The 20,207-nt window shown below is 51.9% G+C and overlaps 1 protein-coding gene across 1 annotated transcript; it reads left to right on the top strand.

Moving 5' to 3' along the window:
• Positions 1–2,384: 2,384 nt before the first annotated feature.
• Positions 2,385–16,588, top strand: LOC120765841 (serine/threonine-protein kinase PAK 1-like). The gene is made up of 8 exons (XM_040091034.1): positions 2,385–2,493; positions 3,142–3,259; positions 4,086–4,185; positions 4,645–4,841; positions 6,763–6,900; positions 13,833–13,964; positions 15,613–15,744; positions 16,520–16,588. The coding sequence occupies exons 1-8, from the start codon at positions 2,387–2,389 to the stop codon at positions 16,586–16,588; spliced, it is 993 nt and encodes a 330-aa protein (XP_039946968.1). The 5' UTR covers positions 2,385–2,386.
• Positions 16,589–20,207: the final 3,619 nt, after the last annotated feature.

The raw sequence follows: 20,207 nt of genomic DNA on the forward strand, positions 1-20,207 counted from the left end.
CTGCTGCTGCCCAGAGTTTTCGCAGACTATGATGTTCTATCTGCAGACCTTCTCAGTGTATCTGGGGTATTATTTACTAATACGTCTTCTTATCTAAAATCATCTTTGTCTCAAAAGGCTGAGACCTCCTTTTTGACTCAGGAGCGGGGGTTTCAAAGTTCCCAAATAAATCTCTATTACACTAGTCCTTAATTTTGATTAGAATAGCATTCTACCTAAATAATACTAAGATGCTGCAAGGAACAGTTCATTTCTTGATAATTTACTTTAGAAAAGTCCGGTTTAAAATGTCCACCTTTTCAATCCCATTCTAATATTATTAGTTCTTTCACTTCTCATCTAACTGACTTCATGCGGTGTCTGTTCTATGTACCTTCTGTTTTCTTTCTTCTTTCTCTCGAAGAAGAATTGTGCTTTAAAAGTTCTGTGTTGCTAAGAAAGGGTTAAGTTTGCTCAAGCCTGCAAAAGCCACGTGCAGGCACCAGGCTGCAGGGCTGAAGAAAAAACGCAAGGCTGTGCTAATGGAGGAAGCTAATAAAAGTCCTTTTTTCCACCCCTCAGTCTCATCTAAGGCAGTCTAGATCAAAGTTGTTATGGAGCGGCAGGCTTGCTTTCTCCGCTGCCTGCGGCGATTAAGCCGGGCCATGTTTTGGCCCTTTCTGCCGTGGTCTGAGCACATGGCCCCTCACTGCCCAGCTGCAGCTGCCCCTCTCCTCTGCCCGCAAGCGAGGGAAAGGGGCTCAGCCGGCCCAGGCCGTCCCCGTGCGGGCAGCGGCCCTCAGAGCCCCGGCCAGGCCCGGCCCGGCCGCCCAAAGGGCAGCGAGGCCCGACCCGAGGCCGCCCGCCACCTCCGATGTTACTTCAGGGCTGTGGATGTTGTCTCTTTGGACTTCAGCAAGGCTTTTGACACTGTCTCCCACAGCACACTCCAGGATAAGCTGGCAGCCCCGTGGCTCGGACGGGAGCTCTCTTTGCTGGGTTGGGAACTGGCTGGATGGCCGGGCCCAGAGAGTGGCGGTGAACGGTGCTGCATCCAGCTGGCAGCCAGTCACCAGTGGTGTCCCTCAGGGGTCTGTGCTGGGCACAGTTCTGTTCAATAACTTTACTGATGACATGGATGAGGGTATCGAATCTCTGATTAGTAAATTTGCGGATGACACTAAGCTGGGAGCGTGTGTCGATCTCTTGGAAGGTAGGATGGCTCTGCAGAGAGATCTGCACCGGCTGGATGGATGGGCAGAGTCTAACAAGTTGAAGTTGAGTAAGTCCAAGTGCCGAGTGCTGCACTTTGGCCGCAGTAACCCCCTGAAGCGTTATGGGCTGGGGAAGGTGTGGCTGGATAGTGCCCAAGAGGGAAGGGACCAGGGGGTGCTGGTGCCAGTGGCAGGACATGAGCCAGCAGTGTGCCCAGGTGGCCAAGAGGGCCAGTGGCATCCTGGCCTGGATCAGGAATGGTGTGGCCAGCAGGAGCAGGGAGGTCATTCTTCCCCTGTACTCGGCACCGGTCAGGCCTCACCTTTGAGTATTGTGTCCAGTTCTGAGCCCCTCAGTTCCGGAGGGACGTTGAGATGCTTGAGCACGCCCAGAGGAGGGCAACAAGGCTGCCGAAGGACTTGGCAAACAAGCCATATGAAGTACGACTGGGGGAGCTGGGGTTGTTTAGCCTGGAGAAAAGGAGACTCAGAGGTGACTTTATCCCTCTCTACAACTTGCTGAAGGGTGCTTGTAGACAGCTGGGGGTTGGTCTCTTTCCCTAGGCAGCAAGTGACAGAACGAGAGGAAGGAGTCTCAGGCTGCGTCAAGGGAAATAATAGGTTGGATACTAGGAGAAAGTTGGTCATGGAAAGATTGCTAAGGTACTGGAATAGTCTGCCTGGGGAGGTGGTGGAGTCAGCATCCCTAGAGGTGTTTACAGAAAGACTGGCTGTGGCACTCGATGCCATGATCTAGTTGAGGTGTTAGGGCGTGGGTTGGACTCAATGATCTTGAAGGTCTCTTCCAACCTACACATTCTGTGATTCTTTGATTCTGTGGTCTCAGTGCTGGTTGGGGCTACGGCTTCAGAGTCCTGAATTCTCCCTTCTGGCTGCCAGCAAACACATCTGAATGTTACTGGTGGTTCCTTCGCCACCTGCAGTGCTGCCCTTGGGAGCTGCACGTAGAGAGAGATCTGCAAGACATCCCTAGAAGCCCTAAGCCCTGCCCATAGCTCAGGCTGTATCCCTAGAGTACTAACGGGTGGATTACGTCTGAATCCCAGACAGCGCAGAAAGGGTGTCCTCAGAGGTTTGTGGGTGTCCTTCCAAAATCACTCGCCCCACGTGCATTGCGGTCTCGTGCCACCACCATCTGCACTTACTGCTCTTCAATGTCATTTTAGGTGGCCATGAGGAAAATAAATCTCCAAGGACCGAGGAAGAAGGGATTAAACTTCAATGAACTCATGGTCATGAGGATGAGTAGGAATCCCAACCTGGTCCACTGTGTAGACAGGTGAGTTGTTGTGCTTTTGTCCCATGAATGTTTGTTTACGTGCTGCAAACACGCAAGGTAAAAACCCACTTTGGTCAGTGGCAGAAAATAGAGGTGTTACTTCTTGGTTAATTATTATTGCTCTGCTCACGTCCAGTGGATGGGAAGAGGGTGCCTCTTGTCTGCACGAGTCTTCCGTGGCCACATGTAGTTTGAAGACTGTCCAAAAACCTGGATCAGTCGTGTCTAAGTAAATCAATAGCCTGTGAGTTCACTGCCACCATGCTCTTTTGGGGCTTGATTTTTTGCAAGTCTCTTCTTAGGAGCGGATAAAGTGAACAAGGATTTCCCCTTGGATCGTGTCCCCTCTTTTCTGCGGCTGTGCATGCCAGGAAGAGGAGGCGCTTATATCCAGAAGCATGCAACGTGACGTGTCTTTTATCTGGGCTGTTCCTAAGCAGCATTTTACACTTGCTGGCCATCTAAACTTCCCGTTTTTCACAGCCGTGCCTTTCTCCTTGAGACCGATTGCAAACAGTGCACAGCCAAGAGGGAGCATCTATTCCTTTTATTCTGTCCTCGTCTCAAGGGCACCCGGAAACAAGAATCGACCTAGAAACAAACGTAGCCGTGCCTGTTTATCTCCATGCCCTTGTTTCCTTCCTTCAGCTACCTGGTGGATAAGCAGTTCTGGCTGGTTATGGAGTACATGGATGGAGGCACTCTGAGTGATGTCATCAGCAAGACCTACCTGTCTGAGGATGAGATGGCAGCCATCAGTCGGGAGGTCAGCGATCCCATCTGTGCCTCTGAGGGCTTGGGCAGGGCGGTGTGGGAAAATGGGGCTCAGAAGTGGACGGATTGCATGTGCCAGGCTTTGTTTCTGCCTGGCCGGCATGCTATAGGCAAATAAGAGCATCTCAGGTGAGCTGCCTGCCAGGGCCCCTGCACTCACTGTACTGCTTTCCTGTTCTCTGATCTCCTGCAGTTGCATTCTCACTCTCTCTTGTATTTGCTGTTCTCCACCTTGTCTCCTTTAATGTTTACCTCAAGCCTGTCTGCACTGCATTCCTTGCCTGTAAAAGCAAAGGTGGTGGAGGCAGGATTTGAAACGAACGGCAAAGAAAAGAGGGAGACTCATTTCTCACCGCCCTGAGCTAAAAAGGATAGTGTTGCAGCTAAAATGCTCGTTGCTTCTGGAAGGTGACTGATGTGATACTTCCAAGTCTCTGCTGAGGCCAGCAAGAAAACCTTTGTCATGCAGCCTCCCAGACAAAAGTGACCCACTTGACAACAAAGGGAGGGACATTTTCTTTCGAGGACCTTGCTTGTCCTCTGCATGAAGCGAGCACATCCCCTGCGGCAGCAGTCTTTCTGGCTGGTTTGCAAGGGACAGTCTACAACAGCGGTTGCTGTTGCTCTTTCCAAAGCTCTTTCCGTAGGGAGGTGCTGCTCTGCTACTGTTGGAGCAGCAAGCTCGTCCTCTCAATGGCACTGTGTTCTGCCATTCTTCCCCATTTCCCTGGAGAGGGAATTTCTAGAGCTGTTTCCTTTCTTGTGTGATCAAATCGCATGACTAAGTTTTGCCCTCCTGTTTCTCTTTTCTCACTCAGTGCCTGCAAGGACTGGATTTTCTTCACTCAAACCATGTGATCCACCGAGATGTGAAGAGCCGCAACATCCTTCTCAGAACCGACGGCTCTGTCAAGCTGGGTCAGTATATTCTTGGTCAGGTGCAGCATTCCGAGCACCTAGGGTGTGGGAGGTGCTTTTGAGTGACGGCCAGCTCCCCAGAAATAGTGCTGGTGGGATTGCCGGGGTGCCTGCTGCAAGCTGACGGCACAGTTGCAATGTGCACAGAGGTGTGACAAGGAACCACAAGCAGTCAGGAGTGGCAGTGGTCTGTGTGTATGTGCGTCCCTTCCAGAGGGGAGAGCGCTACAATCTAAACCTTCAGGGCAATAAAGGCCAGTGCTGCCAGCAGCGTTTAAAAACCTGGGGTGTTTTGGAAGTGGCCGATTCCACACTTCCTTGGTTTAAGCCCCAGGGAAACCACGTGCGGATAGCTGTCCAGGAGATTCAACAGCACTTTCTTAGACTGAGAGTGGGAAATTCTTTTGCTCGGTATCCTAATTTGAGCTGGCTTTTCATCGTGTGTTGTTTTCTCCACAGCTGACTTTGGCCTCTTTGTTCCGCTCACCCCTGAGCAGAGTAGACAGAGCTCAGTGACGGGCACTCCTGGGTGGATGGCGCCTGAAGTTGTGAAAGGTCAACCATGTGGCCCCAAAGCGGACATCTGGTCTTTTGGAATTGTGGGCATCGAAATGGTGGAAGGAGAAGTTCCCTACTGGATTGAAACTCCCGTCTCGGTAAGGTGCAAATACGGACTGATCCCACTGTCTTTCTCACCTGTTCTGTGCTGTTGGACAAAATCCCATTGCCGTCTGCTGGCGCCACTTCCACCAAGGTCCCCTTCTGAAAATGTCCCTGCAGCACATCAGCATCTGCATCAGAAGGCGAAGTGGCAGGTAACCAGTTCAGAAACCTGCAGTTCTGGCCTTCAGGCATGCCTGACGTTTCCAGTTTGCTGTTTGAACCATGTTGGAGCTCTGTCTTTGAAGGACAAGAATTTTTTAGGAGAGAGGTTAGACATGTGATAAATACCCTGAGAAATGGAGGTTGGACCTTCCGACTTTCAATTTTAGACATAAAGTAAGAAAGAAAAAAAAAAAACAAAAACAAAACCAAAACTCAAATGAAAAGACAAAGGAAAAAGAGAAAAGGCAAAAGCAAAGAGAAAGAGAAAGAATGAGGGAAAGAAGTTAAAAAGAAGACCCAAAAGAAGACCCAAAAGAAGAAGAAAATCAACCACCAAAGCAATCCCAGAGCAGTTCTGCTTGCTTTTTCCTTTTTTAACTACAGCACACCAAATGTTTTCCATACTGTAGCATCTTTCCCATTTCCTCTGGGTCTGCCAGACTTTCAGCCTTGCAAATCATTCATCTGTGCCTCGCTCTGTCGTGTGTCTGTGTGGCCTGGATAAGTTTAGGATGTGTTTTTCCCTGCCTGCAGTGACAGTTGTATGCCGGACCCTTGGCTGTTTGTCGGTCCTTTAACAAGTTGATGGGCTTGCAGCCAGGTGCCTGGGGCTGGGATCCAAGGTGTGCGCTTGATGCCCGTGCTGTTCCTTTACCGTAGGAGCAGGGACAGGCCTGGGTTGCACAGTTCCAATGGCATTGAGGACTCCAGCTCCCCACCACGTCCAGTGGCTGATCTCAGCTGCGGAGGGAGAGGATGAAACCCCCTTTGTGACCTCTGGTGGCGTGGGAAAAGGGAAGAATGTTGCCGTAATTATTTGTACTCGAGGGGCGTGTGTCTGCTGGTTTAGGCTTGTACATTTTCCTCTGGATTGAGGAGGATCGTAACCAAGGTCTCTTAGGTCACCATCTATTTCAGTGGCACCAGCACAGAGCTGTTAGCATTGCGATGGGCGTTTTTACAGAGACCAGGCTGGAGCCTGATTTTTTGCCAGGCACTTTCTGTGGTGGGCACACCATTAATGCATTGACTCGAGTATCCCAATGAGCAGAGGGTTATCATCGGGTTGGCACTTCTCCTTCTTCTGATTAGACCGTGAGAAGCTTTCCTGTTGCCACATAATGAGGCTGAAACTTGCAGACTGCTGAGAGACAGAGCTGCAGGTGGCTCCTGTGTGCCCAAACAGGCATCTTCATCCCAGTACATTTGTGCAGGCTTCTTCACATGTCTGGGTGGAATATGAGATTCCAAAGGTTTGTTTCCTTACCTGAGGAATGCCTGCTGGATTTCCTTTCTTGTCTTCCAACGACCATTGTTTTCTAGAACAGGACAAAATGCCCGATGAGTTTTGTTTTACGGCAGCTGTGCTTGAGGGACCAACAAGCAGTGCAGAGATGCCTTTCACGTAAAAATCCTTGGAAATAGTAGGGTTAGTTAGAATAGCAAAGGCCCTCTTGTAAAAAGCCTGTCCAGCTGGTGTGACTCGTCAGAGAAGGAAACATGCTTTTGCTGATGTGGTTCGCACTAACTAGGTCAGTCAATGAACTCAGCTGGCGAGGCAAGATCCGCTGGGCGTTGGAAAAGCTGTGGCTGCATCAGGATTTGTTTTTTGTTGGTACCGGACAGTCACGTGTGCCTTGTCTGCCAGGGCAGCAAGTGTCACTGCAGAGCGGAGCTTTAACAATGGGATCTGGGAGAGCAGTTAGAGATGTGGAAGAAGTAGGTGGAGCCTGTCGTTTCCTTTTTCTCCAGCATCAACTCCTGATAGCCACGGGAGAGAGACGAAAGCTGCAGCAGCTAGAACCACTATCTCCTTGGCTGCGGGACTTCCTGCGCTGCTGCCTGCAGGCGAACAGTCTGCGGCGCTGGTCTGCCAAGGAGCTCCTGCAGGTAAAACGACGAGGGGCTGCAGGTGAAACAGTGTCCGAGGGATGGGCTCTTCCTCCATTGAAATCGAAGGCATCGGGTGACCCCCCCTCTTCGTCACCTCCGCTCTTGGTGCTGTTGATAGGAGAACAGTGAGGGATCCTAGACTGGGCTGGGCTGGCAGGGACCTGTAAAGTTCATCTGGTCCAAGTGCCCTGCAGCGAGCCGGAACATCTTGAAAGAGATGAGGTTGCTCGGAGCCCTGTCCCATCTGACCTGGAATGGCTCCAGGGCCGGGGCACCTAGCAGCTCTCGGGGCAACCTGTGCCCGTGTGGCACCATGCTCTGAGTTCACAGGTTCTCTGTTAGACCTACTGTGACTGGATCCCAATTGTGTTTAAAAATATTAGCCCACATCCTCTTGGAACTGGAGCTGTTAAAATAGGGGTCCTGCACTCCCTCAGAAGCCACTTCTTAGTTTTGGGAAGTGGCAATAAAGTCTCCCTGGGTCCTGTTGGTCTCCAGGCTGAATATCTCCAGGTCTCTCAGTCTGTCCTCAGAGAAGAGGTGCTCTGTCCTCTGACTGTTTCTGTCACCCTGTTTTGTGATTTGGTGGGGTGTTCAGTTACATCTAATGGCAAAAGATTTGAAGTAGAGCAATGCGGAGTACAGAGGCCTGAAATGGTGGTGGAGGAACCCAAGGAAACCAGTCCCGGCCAAGCAGTCAGAGGTTCGGCTGTGGGTAGGAAGGGCTGTGGGGGGCTCACTGTGAGCCTCTGAGGGGCCCTGGTTTGTGCCCCGTGCCCCAGTCTTAGAGGTTTGTGTCACACAAACAGGGACAGCTGAGGGTGATTTGTCCCAGCCCCATCTGCTGCCCGGCACAGTCAAGCAGACGGGCGCTGCTCCAGGGTTACTGCCAGGTGGTGTGGCAGAGAGGGAACTGCAGGACCCAGTGCCAGTTGGCTCTCCCTGCTGAGAAGGAAGGTGCCATCCAGCACAGGAGGGGCAGGGCATGGAAAGGTGGACGCTGCTCTGTGTTCCCCTGGAAATCAGCACAGTGCCTGTCTTTCAAAGAGAGGGACCTACGTGAGTCATTGGAGTTTCCTGAAAGGAAGAAACCCCAGGGACAGAAAGCAACATTTTTAGAGACCTGGCAAGGCAGAAGTCCCATCAAGCTGAAATCACCAGAACATACGGATGAGTGGGGTTCTGGGCCAGGTTTGTGGCCCGTGGTGGAAAGGTCCTCCATATGAAGATGGAGGAGCGGGTGGTCCCGTTGGTTCTCTTCCTGCATCTTTCCAGGAGCCAGAGGAACCCTGATTGAGCCTGTGAAACACTCGGCTTGGAAAGTCATGGTTCACTGATTTTTTGTTGTTTTTGTTTTTTCTTTTGTTTCCTCTTTTCCTGTGGCCAGCATCCATTTGTAACATCAGCCAAGCCAGCATCCATCCTGGCACCACGCATCATTGCAGGGAGGAAGAAGAAGGAAGAGAACCAAATGCTTTGAGTAGAATCGTAGAGTAGAATTGTAGAGTAGGATTGTAGAGCAGGATTGAAAATAAAGCAAGTTTCTGAAACTTTAACTCATCTGCAAGAGTCCTTTCTTTCTCAGCCTGTGAATCAGCTCAGCATTTCCTTCTGAGTTTTCAGCTGTCTCTTGAAGGTGCAAAGTGACATTTATGGCTTCCTTGGTGTGCCTTGAAAGTGTGGAACGCTCGTCTTCAGTCATCCTCTCCAGACCACGCTGCCTTTGGACTATGGCGCACTGACCAGAGTTTGCCCAGCTGTGCTACTTCTGTTTGAGGCAGAAAGGGCAGCGGCATTTGCAGGCAGAACCAAAGGAGGAGTGGGGCAGCCAAAAGACCCTGCACACATGCAGGCCTTCAGCTGTGACTCAAGAGCATTTGGGCTCCTGCCACTCGGATTTGTGTCCCCAAGTGCTACCTCTTTGGCTGGCGGAGAGTCTTGCTCAGCGGAGAAAGCAGCAAGATCAGTGCGGCTGTTCTGAAGGGTCTCCTCTGGTGCAGAGCTGTCGGCGACTGTGAGGTGAGAGCAGGCCCAGCCTTGCCCGGGACAGAGCCCTGGCAGAGCTCGGAGCAGCCTGAGCCCGGGCAGAGGCAGGCTGGAAGGAGGCCCTTGCAGCTGCCAGAGGCGGCAGCCCGGGCCTGGGTGCCTCTTGCTGGGGCCGGGCAAACCCTCCGCTCTCAGAGCCAAACTGGCAGCTGGCTGCTCCCGAGGGGAAGCGTGACCGAGCTGGGCACAGCACAGACTGCTGGCCTGGGCCGTCTGGAGTCCGCAGAGGAGGAGAGAAAGGCAAACGGCAGCCGAGGGCTGGAGCCCTGGCTGAGGATTCCCACTCTTCTGCCGGCTGCCCTGTAACTGCTGGGAGAGGTTGGCAGTGTGTGCTGCTCTCTGGGCACAGGGGGAGGGAGCCGGGCTGCTCCGCAGGCTGGAGCACAGGGCAGCGTCCTTGAGGCACGTCAGTTCTGCCAGGAGAACCGAGGCCAGCGTGAGGCAGGGACAGCTTGTCAGCTCAGATCTGCAGGCGCCCGTGCTTCACACAGCTCTGGGAGGAAGCGCCTGCAATCCCGGAGTTCTGCACCGAGCCAGAGCCAAGGTGTGAAATGCAGAGTGTCTTGCAGAAATATTCCGGGGCACCAGGCCGGCCTGCTTTGTTCTCTCTGGCACACGGCATGCACTGCGCAATGCCGCTCTGAGCTGCTGGGTGAGAGGGGGTCACGGGTGTGCCGGAGGGTTGTGCTGGAGTAAGGAAGTGTTTAGGAGAGAGCAGAATAATTTCAGTAGGCAATCTGTGTTGTCTTCATTAATTTCTAAAAGAAAGTCGCAATGTGGCTTCAGTCCGCAAGGAGACTGGCAGGACTTCCAGAAAAACGCTTACGTTTGATTCGCAGAAAAGGAAGGAGAGGCATTGGGAAGATGTTCAAGTGTAACAAACAGAGCCTGATCTTGTGCATGCCTTTAGCTTGAACAGACAGTGCTGAACGCTGTCTTTGTCCCATTGCAGTGATTAATGTGCGCAAGTGTCTATCTTAGCCTGGAAAATAAAGAGAGTGGTCCTGTCGAGAAGGCAGCTAGAGTGCATTCAAGGGAAGAAAGGGGCTGGAGGGGGCTCTTGACCACCAAAGGAGAATTTGAGGAATGGGTTGTTCCCCAAAGGACTGTGGCAGGGTGCGGAGTCGTGTCCGAGGCCCTGCCATTTTGGATCCATGTTGGGGCAGGTTGACAAGACACTGAAGAAGACGGTATTGTTTAATGGATGGGAATCTGACCCTTGAAAGAGAAACAGTGTACTGGTCAGTCCGTCAGTGGGCAGTGCTCCTCCTTTGAAAGAGGAGCAATGCACAACGCAGCCACTGTTGGCAGGGAGTCGGTATCGTTGAGCCATCGTGGCCTCATCTCACGTGCCGGCCTCATCTCACGTGAGCTGATGCTGTGACTGGGAAAATTCCACTTCTGAGCAGGAGGTATAAGGCCTGGTTCTGGCGTGGAGGGGTGAGAAGGACGAGATGCACATCCAGAGGATGTCCTGAAAGTGCATTGCCTACCTGCCCCTCCCACTGGGCACCACACTTTGTCTCCTTCTCCTGCTCAGCGGATTTTGGGGACTCCAGCGGTTGGTATGTCTTATTGGCAGGGCAACGAATTGAATAAATTTGCTTTGCAACCCCTGTTGGGAATGAGGTTCTTTTGTGCATGGTTGTCCTCCTGAACCTGTGAGAACGACCACCAGGGACCTTCAGGACGCTTCTACTCCCCTCTCGATAACTTCTGAGCAGTGATTTAAATATGGCCAATAATTGGAGGGAATGCTTAGCCTGTGAGTTTCAGCAAAGTATTGAATATGACTGAGTTCCATGGACACAAACTAGTAGGTGAGATCGCTGGCTGTTCACGTGTTAGGGAAGCGATTCCCCATGCACCCAATGCTGAAGTAGAGTAATGCCTCCTTTCCAAGCCTGAGCTGGCAGTGGGGATCGGGCCCTGCTTGGTAACTTTCAGTTTGGCCATTTCTATTGCTTGCGTAAGAAAGGTCAAAATGAAACCTTTTCCAGCTGTCTCCCTCTGGTTTACCTTTTGGGGGGCCAAAGCTCTGTGCTGCAGGTGGCCTGGGGTTGTGCAGAGCAATGCAGCCTCCACAAATGCCTTGGTTTCCCCGCAAGTCATCAGGATTTGTTCCTGTGTGTGCCCGGCTCTGGCAGGAGAATGAGCCCGCGGCGCAGTGGGTGCCGTGCCCTGCCCAGCCAGGGCTCTCTGGCGCAGAGCAGCAGCCGCGCCAGCACCTTTCAACCCACTGCTGCCTTGGCTTCACCTGGGACACAGAAGCCTCTGGAAATCAGCACTGCCAGGCACATGCCCAGCTTGGAGCGGCTGCTGGTGGCAGGTAAACCCTGCCACTTTGACTGCTTCCAGATGGGAATAATGGCAGAGATGCAGGTATGCAAGAGCCCTGGGCATACCAAATAAATGTGCAAATATAAGGGGAGATTTGTTTGGAATTATTTCTGCTGTTATGCCAAGCGTGCTTTCTCTCATGGCTCTGTGCAATGCTTTGGGCCATTTTCTTGTTCTGGTTTCCTTTGCTTTGCTCCCATCTGAGTGCTCAGCAGGCGTACAGGCTGTAGGTGCTTGGGGCACTCTTGGTTTTGACTCTCAGATCCCTTGAACAACAGGGTTTGGCCCACCACAGGGGCTTCTGCTTCTTTGTGACAGAAGAGAACTTCCCGGGCTCTTTTACGTTGGCTGTAGGGAGGGTTGGCTTGCTTTGCATCAATTCACAGACCAACGCAGAGCATTTGCTTTGTGATGTCAGGGCACGGTCACCGCATTGTCGTGGTGACATCAGAAGGTTGCCTTGGCGCACGGAAGGGCTCAGTGTCAGAGCAGCTCTCGGGCTCGCTCAGTGCAGGAGCGTCCTCCTGGTTGAGGCGTTTGTCAGTGGGCAGCCGCCCGCTGACAGGCGCCTTGTTTTCCTTTGGTGTTACTGCACAGTCTGCAAACTTGCACAGCAGTGCCGCAATGATGAAGCAACTCGCTGCTGCAGTTTGCACTGTTTACGGCATTTCCTATTCTGGCTATTACTTGACTAACCTGGCAAGTAAGTCGAGTTTTTCCCTGGGTGTAACCTATGCTGGCTTTTGTCCGTCTTCCTGTTTTTTCTTAGTGACTGGGTGGATTTTGAACAGAAAGACCATTAGGATGCCACTGGTTTGGTAAAGCCCCTGTTAACACATTCATTTAAAAAGGGGTTATCTGTAGCCACAGGGGCAGCATTTACAAGGGAACCTGCAATGGTTCCTTTCCCTCCACGGGAGAGTCTGTGGCAGCAGAGTCTTCCATTTCCTTGGGCAAGCAGGACGACTTTGAAAATGTCATCTGAGAGACCTTCTCAGAAGGCCTTCTAAAAACTCTGCAGTTGTTCCCCGAATTTGGAAAATGCTTCTTTTTTCTAAGTCTTTTCATGAAAGGATATGTCTGTCTAACAGACCCTTTACTGAGTGCTAAAATGGGGATTTCCTTTGCAATGAAGTGCAAACTCCAAAGCAGTGAGTGTCTTCTCCTGAGCCCGGGAGCTGCTGCTCTGCTGTTTCACAGTAGAATTGCCACAGCTCACAGGGATTTGGGGGAAGCTTTTCTGGGCAACTGTTTTCAGCGTATTTCGTATATAGTTTGTAGAACAGGAGCACTGAGTGTCAAAGAAGAATTTGCATTTTCTTGATCAAGTTTGGGTTCACTTACTGACTAAACATGCCGAAGTGTAGGCACTGCAGAGAATATTGTCTTGTTCTCCTGCTGGCTGGCTGAAGGAACTGTTTCTGCCGGAGGGAGGTCATGAAACGGAAAATACTCTCTGTTTGGGCTGGCTTGCTCTGTAAGTTTCACCAGCCCAGGCAGTTTTCTCAAAGAGTCTGGTTCATTATCCTTGCCCTCCACAGGTCACGTGATCCGTGCAATCAGACGTGCCCATAATGAGGTGAGTGAGAAAGGAATCTTGGATGTTTGTGGTGTTTGAGAAATGTGGAGCAAGCTGTGGCCTTGGCCAATGGCAGTAGAGTGCAGAGGGAAGTTAGGTAGGATGCAAGAAAATCCGTTAGCACGTTTGCAGCAGCAAGAGCAGAGTCATGGGTGGATATTTGTTGCATTCCGTTTTGTCGTAGGTGAATTAAGTTGAATGGGCGAGTTGAGGGTTGTTGTTGGATGGGGTTCGTCCGGGCTGGGTTTGTCTTTGGAGTTTGGGCTTCTCACTTAGTGATGAGTGTGCAGTGGTGGCGAGCTGAGAGGAGGTAGCAGGAGCGAGCTTTGGCCAGAGGAGTGATGTTACGGAGGCCTGGATTGGTGCACAGCGGCAGCCAATCACTTGACAGAGCTGCAAAATGATTGGACAGAAATGCACCATCGGGTCGGACGAATCAGGAGCGGTAGATGGGAGCCAATTAGAAGAGAGATGGTTTGGATCCCCGCTGGAGGCTATAAAAGGACTGCCGCGGGGAGGGAGAGGGTCCTCTGGCGGTACTTGTGGGCGAAGGAGCAGCAGTGTGTGTGTTGTCTCATTTTCAATCATGCCTGCTTTGTCGCTGGGGACCTTGGGCTAATCTCAGGACACTGTTTCCAGTTGTTGCTTTCTTTTATACAAAACCAGGTAAGCTGACCACAATGACTGGGTCCTTTATTAAAATTTAAGAACAAGGAAGAACATAAAGCTCAGTACTGCAGACAGACCACGGGCCGTTGATGGTACGCAGGGAGGAATAGCGAAATCAGAGCAATATGAAATTCAGTAGAAATGGCCCAATTTGAATTTAGATGGAGTGACATAGAATCTCATTGCCATCACAGTTTTTGATTTCTCCTTAGTAGAAGTGGTTGTAGACGTGAAAGGAAAGGAGGCTCAAAATGACTGGTGATGGCCTGTGCCTCATGCTTCTCTGTTTCCACAGACCGCAGAACGAGCAGCAGTCTTTGTCCTGGCTTCCTTTGCTTCTGAAGAAGAGGCCAAAGAGGAAGAAATTGATCTGAAGGACTACATGGATCCAGTTGTGCTCAGAGAACAGCTTGAGCAATACATGAGAGTAAGTGCCAGTTGTGGAGGCTGCTGTCTTCAGTGCAAGGCAGAGGTGCGAGTTTGTGAGCAGGCAGCACTTGCTGCTGGGGCCTGAGGATGCCGAGTGCTGCAGTCCTGCCAGGAGCGCGTGATTCCCTGCCGGCAGGGACAGCTGGAAACTGGGCGTTGATCTGTCACATGGAGGGAGCAAAGCTGTGGTGCCTCCATGTTAGCATCTGGCTGCTTGGCTCAGTGAAGCTCCATCTTTTGGTTTTTGCAGTGCAATGGCCAAGGGTGCACGGGCCCCGTTCTGGAGGTGCCGAGGCTTTGTTTGTGTGTTTTGGCTTTTTGGAAATCTGTGTTTAGCTTGTGGAAGCCTTCTGCAGTTTTCTTGTGCAGTTCTTGGCTTCCTCTGGGTCTTTTGGCCCAGCTGTGTTTCGGCTTTTGAGAAGCTGCAAGGAGAGGATTGTGTTGTGCAGGAAGCTGTTGGGGAGACATTGTTGTCGCGTGTGGCAAGAGAAAGAAACAGTGTCCATAGTTGTGACGCCTTCTTGTGAGGCAAAGCCCAGAAGCAGCAGATTTCTGTTGATCCATGTTGAAGTGAAGTCAGCAGCGTTGTAAACTGCATTGGAGCCTCGGGTGGGGCTGCAGCTGCAAGTTGTTGCCTGTAGTCCTGTGGAGCTAAGAACAGCAAGGAGATGTTGAACTTCTGCATGCTGCATTTTCAGTCCACTGTGTGTGTGTGGGGAGCTGCCTGGGAGAGAAGGAGGCAGGGGTACCGGTCACCAGCAGCTAAGCGTGAGGCAGCGTGTGCCCAGGTGGATGAGAAGGCCAAGGGCATCGTGGCCTGTGTCAGCAACAGTGGGGCAGCAGGAGCAGGGCAGTGAGCGTGCCCCTGTGCTGGACAGCGCTGCGGCCGCAGCTGGAGTGCTGTGTGCCGTTCTGGGCAGCGGGAAAGCAGCAAGTCATGGAGGGGCTGGAGCGTGTGCAGAGAAGGAGCAGGGAGCTGGGGAAGGGTGTGGAGGACAAGCCCAGAGAGGCGGTGCTGAGGGAGCTTCAGCCTGGAGAACAGGAGACTCATGGGGGACCTTCAGGCAGCCTTCCAGAAATCCCTACAAGCCCCCCTGTGCTGAGCACAAGGTCTGTTTCCCTGCCAAACCGCCTGTGACTGCATGCAAGTGCTTTAGACAGTGCGCTAGGTGACACTTGCCTCTTTTGGTTTCTTGGCCATGTGGGTTGTTGCTTTGCTAGGTGCAGAAGCCGTGTCTATTTTCTCGTTTCCCAGCAAGCAAAGATACTTCTGCACCTTTGCTGCCCTTTTCCAGCACTGGATGAGATTCTGAGGGAGTTTTTACTTTTTCCATGGCTGCAGCAGCAAGAGCAAGGGCATTGGTGGCTCTTTGCTGCTTTTCCACTTCTGTGCTTGAAAGAAGTAAAAGCTCAGTTTTACAGAGAGCACGTTGCTTGCTGATAGGAGGCAGGGAGGAATCCCGAATTCAGAGCCGTATGCAGAGCTTTTGACTTGGCCCAATTTGAATTCAGTTGGAGAGACTTAGAAACCTATTGCTATCACAGTTTTTGATTTCTCCTTAGTAGAAGTGGTTGTAGACTTGAAAGGAAAGGAGGCTCTTAATGGTAGGTAATGGCCTGTGCCTCATGCTTCTCTGTTTCCACAGAGCTCAGAAGCAGTATCAGTGTCTGCCCTGGCTTCCTCTGCTTCTGAAGAAGAGGCCAAAGAGGAAGAAATTGAGATGAAGGACTGCATGGATCCAGTTGTGCTCACAGCAGAGCTTGAGCAATCCATGAGAGTAAGTGCCAGATTGTGGAGGCTGCTGTCTTCAGTGCAAGGCAGAGGTGCGAGTTTGTGAGCAGGCAGCACTTGCTGCTGGGGCCTGAGGATGCCGAGAGCTGCAGTCCTGCCAGGAGCGCGTGATTCCCTGCCGGCAGGGACAGCTGGAAACTGGGCGTTGATCTGTCACGTGCAGGGAGCAAAGCTGTGGTGCCTCCATGTTAGCATCTGGCTGCTTGGCTCAGTGAAGCTCCATCTCTTGGTTTTTGCAGTGCAATGGCCGAGGGCACAAGGCCCCGTTGAGAAGGTGCCGAGGCTTTGTGTGTTTTGGCTTTTTGGAAATCTGTGTTTAGCTTGTGGAAGCCTTCTGCAGTTTTCTTGTGCAGTTCTTGGCTTCCTCTGGGTCTTTTGGCCCAGCTGTGTTTTGGCTTTTGAGAAGCTGCAAGGAGAGGATTGTGTTGTGTAGGAAGCCATTGTTGTCACGTGTGGCAAGAGAAAGAAACCGTGTCCGTAGTTGTGACACCTTCTTGTGAGGCAAAGCCCAGAAGCAGCAGGTTTCTGTTGATCCATGTTGAAGTGAAGTCAGCAGCGTTGTAAACTGCATTGGAGCCTCGGGTGGGGCTGGAGCTGCAAGTTGTTGCCTGTAGTCCTGTGGAGCTAAGAACAGCAAGGCGATGTTGAACTTCTGCATGCTGCATTTTCAGTCCACTGTGTGTGTGTGGGGAGCTGCCTGGGAGAGAAGGAGGCAGGGGTGCCGGTCACCAGCAGCTGAGCGTGAGGCAGGGTGTGCCCAGGTGGGCGAGAAGGCCAAGGGCATCGTGGCCTGTGTCAGCAATAGTGGGGCAGCAGGAGCAGGGCAGTGAGCGTGCCCCTGTGCTGGACAGCGCTGCGGCCGCAGCTGGAGTGCTGTGTGCCGTTCTGGGCAGCGGGAAAGCAGCAAGTCATGGAGGGGCTGGAGCGTGTGCAGAGAAGGAGCAGGGAGCTGGGGAAGGGTGTGGAGGACAAGCCCAGAGAGGAGGTGCTGAGGGAGCTTCAGCCTGGAGCATGAGTCTCATCACTGTCTTTCATTTCCATCACTCCCTCATCGCTTCCAGTTCTTTATGTGCTGGCGTATATGACCTTTTCCCGTTGTTTTGTGGGTTTTTCATTTGCCAAGGGTTGAAACCGTTGGGTTTTTTTCTCTTGTTCCCAGTCGCAAATGAGCTTTTGCTAATGGTACGTTGCCCTTTCCCAGCACTGGCTATGATTCAGTTAGAATTTTAGTTTGCAAGGTGGCAGATCTTTAAGGTGCTGTATTACCGCCTGAGAGTTTGTAATTTGAGGCAGGGACTCGGTTCAGATGGGAGTATTCTTTTGCTGAGCCCTCCAGTCAGGCTTTCACGTCACTTTCCAGTTAACAGGGCCCTTCCCGTTTGGCAGGCCAGTGGGTCAGTATGTGTTGTGTTTGGGAATTGAGCAGGAAATCAATGGCCTGGCATTCCAGCTGGTCCTCAGAGGTCACAAGAGCTGGGAGGGCCTGGTCTTCATTTCTGATTACGGCCACTTTTGCTCCATTGGTCTGGTCAAGTCCAAGAGAAGAACTTGCCTGAGCACCCATGCCCAAAGAGGGCAGTTCCCAGTGCTGTGCTCTGGCTCTGATGGCATTCCATAAAGGACCGAGACAGTCCAGATTCTTCCAGAGTGTTGTTTAGTGAAGCAAGAGGAGAGCAAGTTCATGATTGCTGCTGATCAGGGCACTGGCTACAAAGTGCTGATGTGTGTACCAACAAAATAGTACCTCCAAAAAAGGGAGAGATTATAATCTTGAGATCTAGCTGTCCATCTATCCATCCACCCACCCAACTACCTATCCATCTATCTCTGTAACAGTTACGTTATTGAATCTTCTCGGCTGTGGTCCAAAGCAGCTGGAGCCGCAAAGCTCACCTAAAGGCATCGCTTTCAGAAGAAGAGGAGAGACATGTTCCATCAACTGATTCTGAGCAGGCAGAGATGTTTGCCAGTGTAGACATGGGTGTTTTTCCTCCTGCAGCCTCTTCTGCCCTGAATGCCGCAGTTAATTCTTTAAATTTCTGCCTGTCCGAGCGAGGTGGAAGAATTGTGTGTCTTAGGTGGTGTTTTGTGGCTCTTGTCATACACGCGTTACATGGATCATCGTTTCCGTCACTGGCATCCGTAGGGGTGTGTAAGTTAATTTGCTGATGGGGCCTAAAGAGGGTCTCTGTTACGGCTGGTCAGAATTCTCAGTTGACAAAAGAGGGAGAAAAAACACCTTGGCCCTGAGGTGGCTGTAGAGGGTCTCTGACCTCCATCAGAGGATCTTTGTAGGCATCCTTGTCTCCTGAAGGAGCAGGATTTCCAACAAGAGTGTAGATGTGAGAAAGGCAGGAATGGCGGTGCAGGCCTGAAGAGAACATGAACTCCGGAAGTGTCCCTCGCAAGGCGTGAGCTCACAGGGGAAGCCACCTGCAAAGCCGGGACGTAGCTGTGGGACAGGGCTTTCACTACAGAAAGACAAAGAGGACACAGCAGACTTGGAGGGAGGTCCTCAGCAGACCCTTGAGAAACTCCACACCTTCCCTGTCAGCTGCCTGAGAGGCCGTTGGAGCTTCATTCCCACATGGACCCTGATTGTCCTGCCAGTGTCACTTTGGAATCCTTGCCTCCCCTTGGGCAGAGAATGACCCGGGAGAGGAGCAGCAGCGTGCTTTGGGAATGTGTGAGCCCATCAGGCATTGAGTGTTGGCCCACAAATGTTGTGCGGGAAGTTGAAACCCATCTTCTGTCGCTTTGTCTGCAGGTCCTTCTGGAGCTAGAGCATGAGCAGACTGTTTTATCAGAGATGCCATGCCAGACCCAGGGAGAGCTGTTCCCAGCCCAACACCAGGAAAAGCAGCTGGGGCAGCAGGTGGAAGAGCCACAGGAGAATGGCCAGGTAAGCGTGGCTCACCAGGTGACAGAGCAAAGGGCAGGAAGAGGGGCATAAAAACGGAGCTCTTGGGACTGAGGAGGCCAGGAGTCCCATGGGCACTGAAAGCACAGAGCCTTGTACTCTCCAGAGCCCAGCAGCGGGAAAGGAGGGTTGCAATGGAAGCAGAGGTGGGCAGCGAAGCAGAAAGAAGCGGCCGAATGAATGTGATATGGAGGCTGAAAGAGGAAGAAGCTGAGCCTGATGGCAGCTCCCAGGTCACATGCTTTGCATTTGTGTGTACAGAACATGAAGGCAGAGCCACAAGCAGAGCTGCCCGAAGCTCAGAGTGACATCAAGGCAGTGAAGAGCAGGAACAAGGAAGACATGAGAAGCAGCCAAGAAGAGATGACTCTCCATGAGCAGAGAGGCGATCAACAAAAGCAGGTGGGTGAAAGAGTGGCAGCCACTCCACTCATGAAGCATGATCTCTCTTGCTTTTTACAGAACATCAAGGAACAGCTGCAGGCAGAGCTGCAGGAAACTGAGGCTAGGATCAATGCAAGGGAGAAGAGGCTGGAGGAAGAAATGAAAATCATCAGAGAGACACTTAACCCCCTCTCTCAGGCTCTGCAAAAGCAAGTGAGTGAAAGGGCGATAGCCAGCACAGTCCCCAACCCGGTGCTTTCTGCCCTTCTTGCCTTTCCAGTGTGGAGCAGCTGCAGGGTGGGGTGATGCCTCTGAGTGCCATCCTGCTGGAGTGTCTTATCACAGCCGCTCTGAAGGACATTTCCTGGTATCTTGAATCTCAACTGCTGCCCTGGACAGTGGAACTAGTCCTTTGTCCTTTTGGCCAGCAGTCATCCCAATGAATTGCAGCTGGCCTCTTCCTGCTTTCCTTGTTTCTTGAGGTGTTTTTACGGTGGAACATGGTGAGCCAGATGGAGCATTGAAACAAAGCTGTCTGTATTGCTTGTAAATCTCTTCTTTCCCTCTCCTCACAGCTGATGACTCTTGGCTAAGAGGGACAAGCTGTAGTCTCTGACTGCTTTGTTCTCTTTGACTTGAGGTGGAAGTGTTGACATGTCACCTGGCAGCCTGCAGAGGCTTTGAGCAAACGACTGGCAGCGAAGAGCCCCAAGATCGGCGTGAGGCACAGGAACTGTCGCACCCGGAAGTGCTGCAGCTTGGGCATGACCGGAAGGTGGTGGAGGAGAAGAGGACTCAGTGGGAGGTGGTAGAACATTTGAGAACAAGGAGCTGCAAGTGTGTCTGCAGCCCTTGGAGGGGGAAAAGATTCCTTGGGAGGAAGCGGGATGGTCATTGTGGCGGTCGTCCTTCAGAAACTCCATGAAAATGGAACATGAATCTGGCCATGAACTCAAGTGAAACCAGCCTTTGGCTTTGACCCGTGAAGTTTGAGCAATGGACATTAGAAGAAAACCATTTAAGAGCCCTGCACGGGGCTGACAGCATCTTCCTGAGGGCTTGCATTTGCAAAGGGATCTCAGGGTAATCTCCGCCAGCCACCTTTCTGACACCGACTCATTTCTTCTCCCAGATGTACAAAGGCT

The sequence above is a fragment of the Hirundo rustica genome, chromosome Z (assembly GCF_015227805.2).
Source record: "Hirundo rustica isolate bHirRus1 chromosome Z, bHirRus1.pri.v3, whole genome shotgun sequence".
NCBI classification, from domain to species: domain Eukaryota; kingdom Metazoa; phylum Chordata; class Aves; order Passeriformes; family Hirundinidae; genus Hirundo; species Hirundo rustica.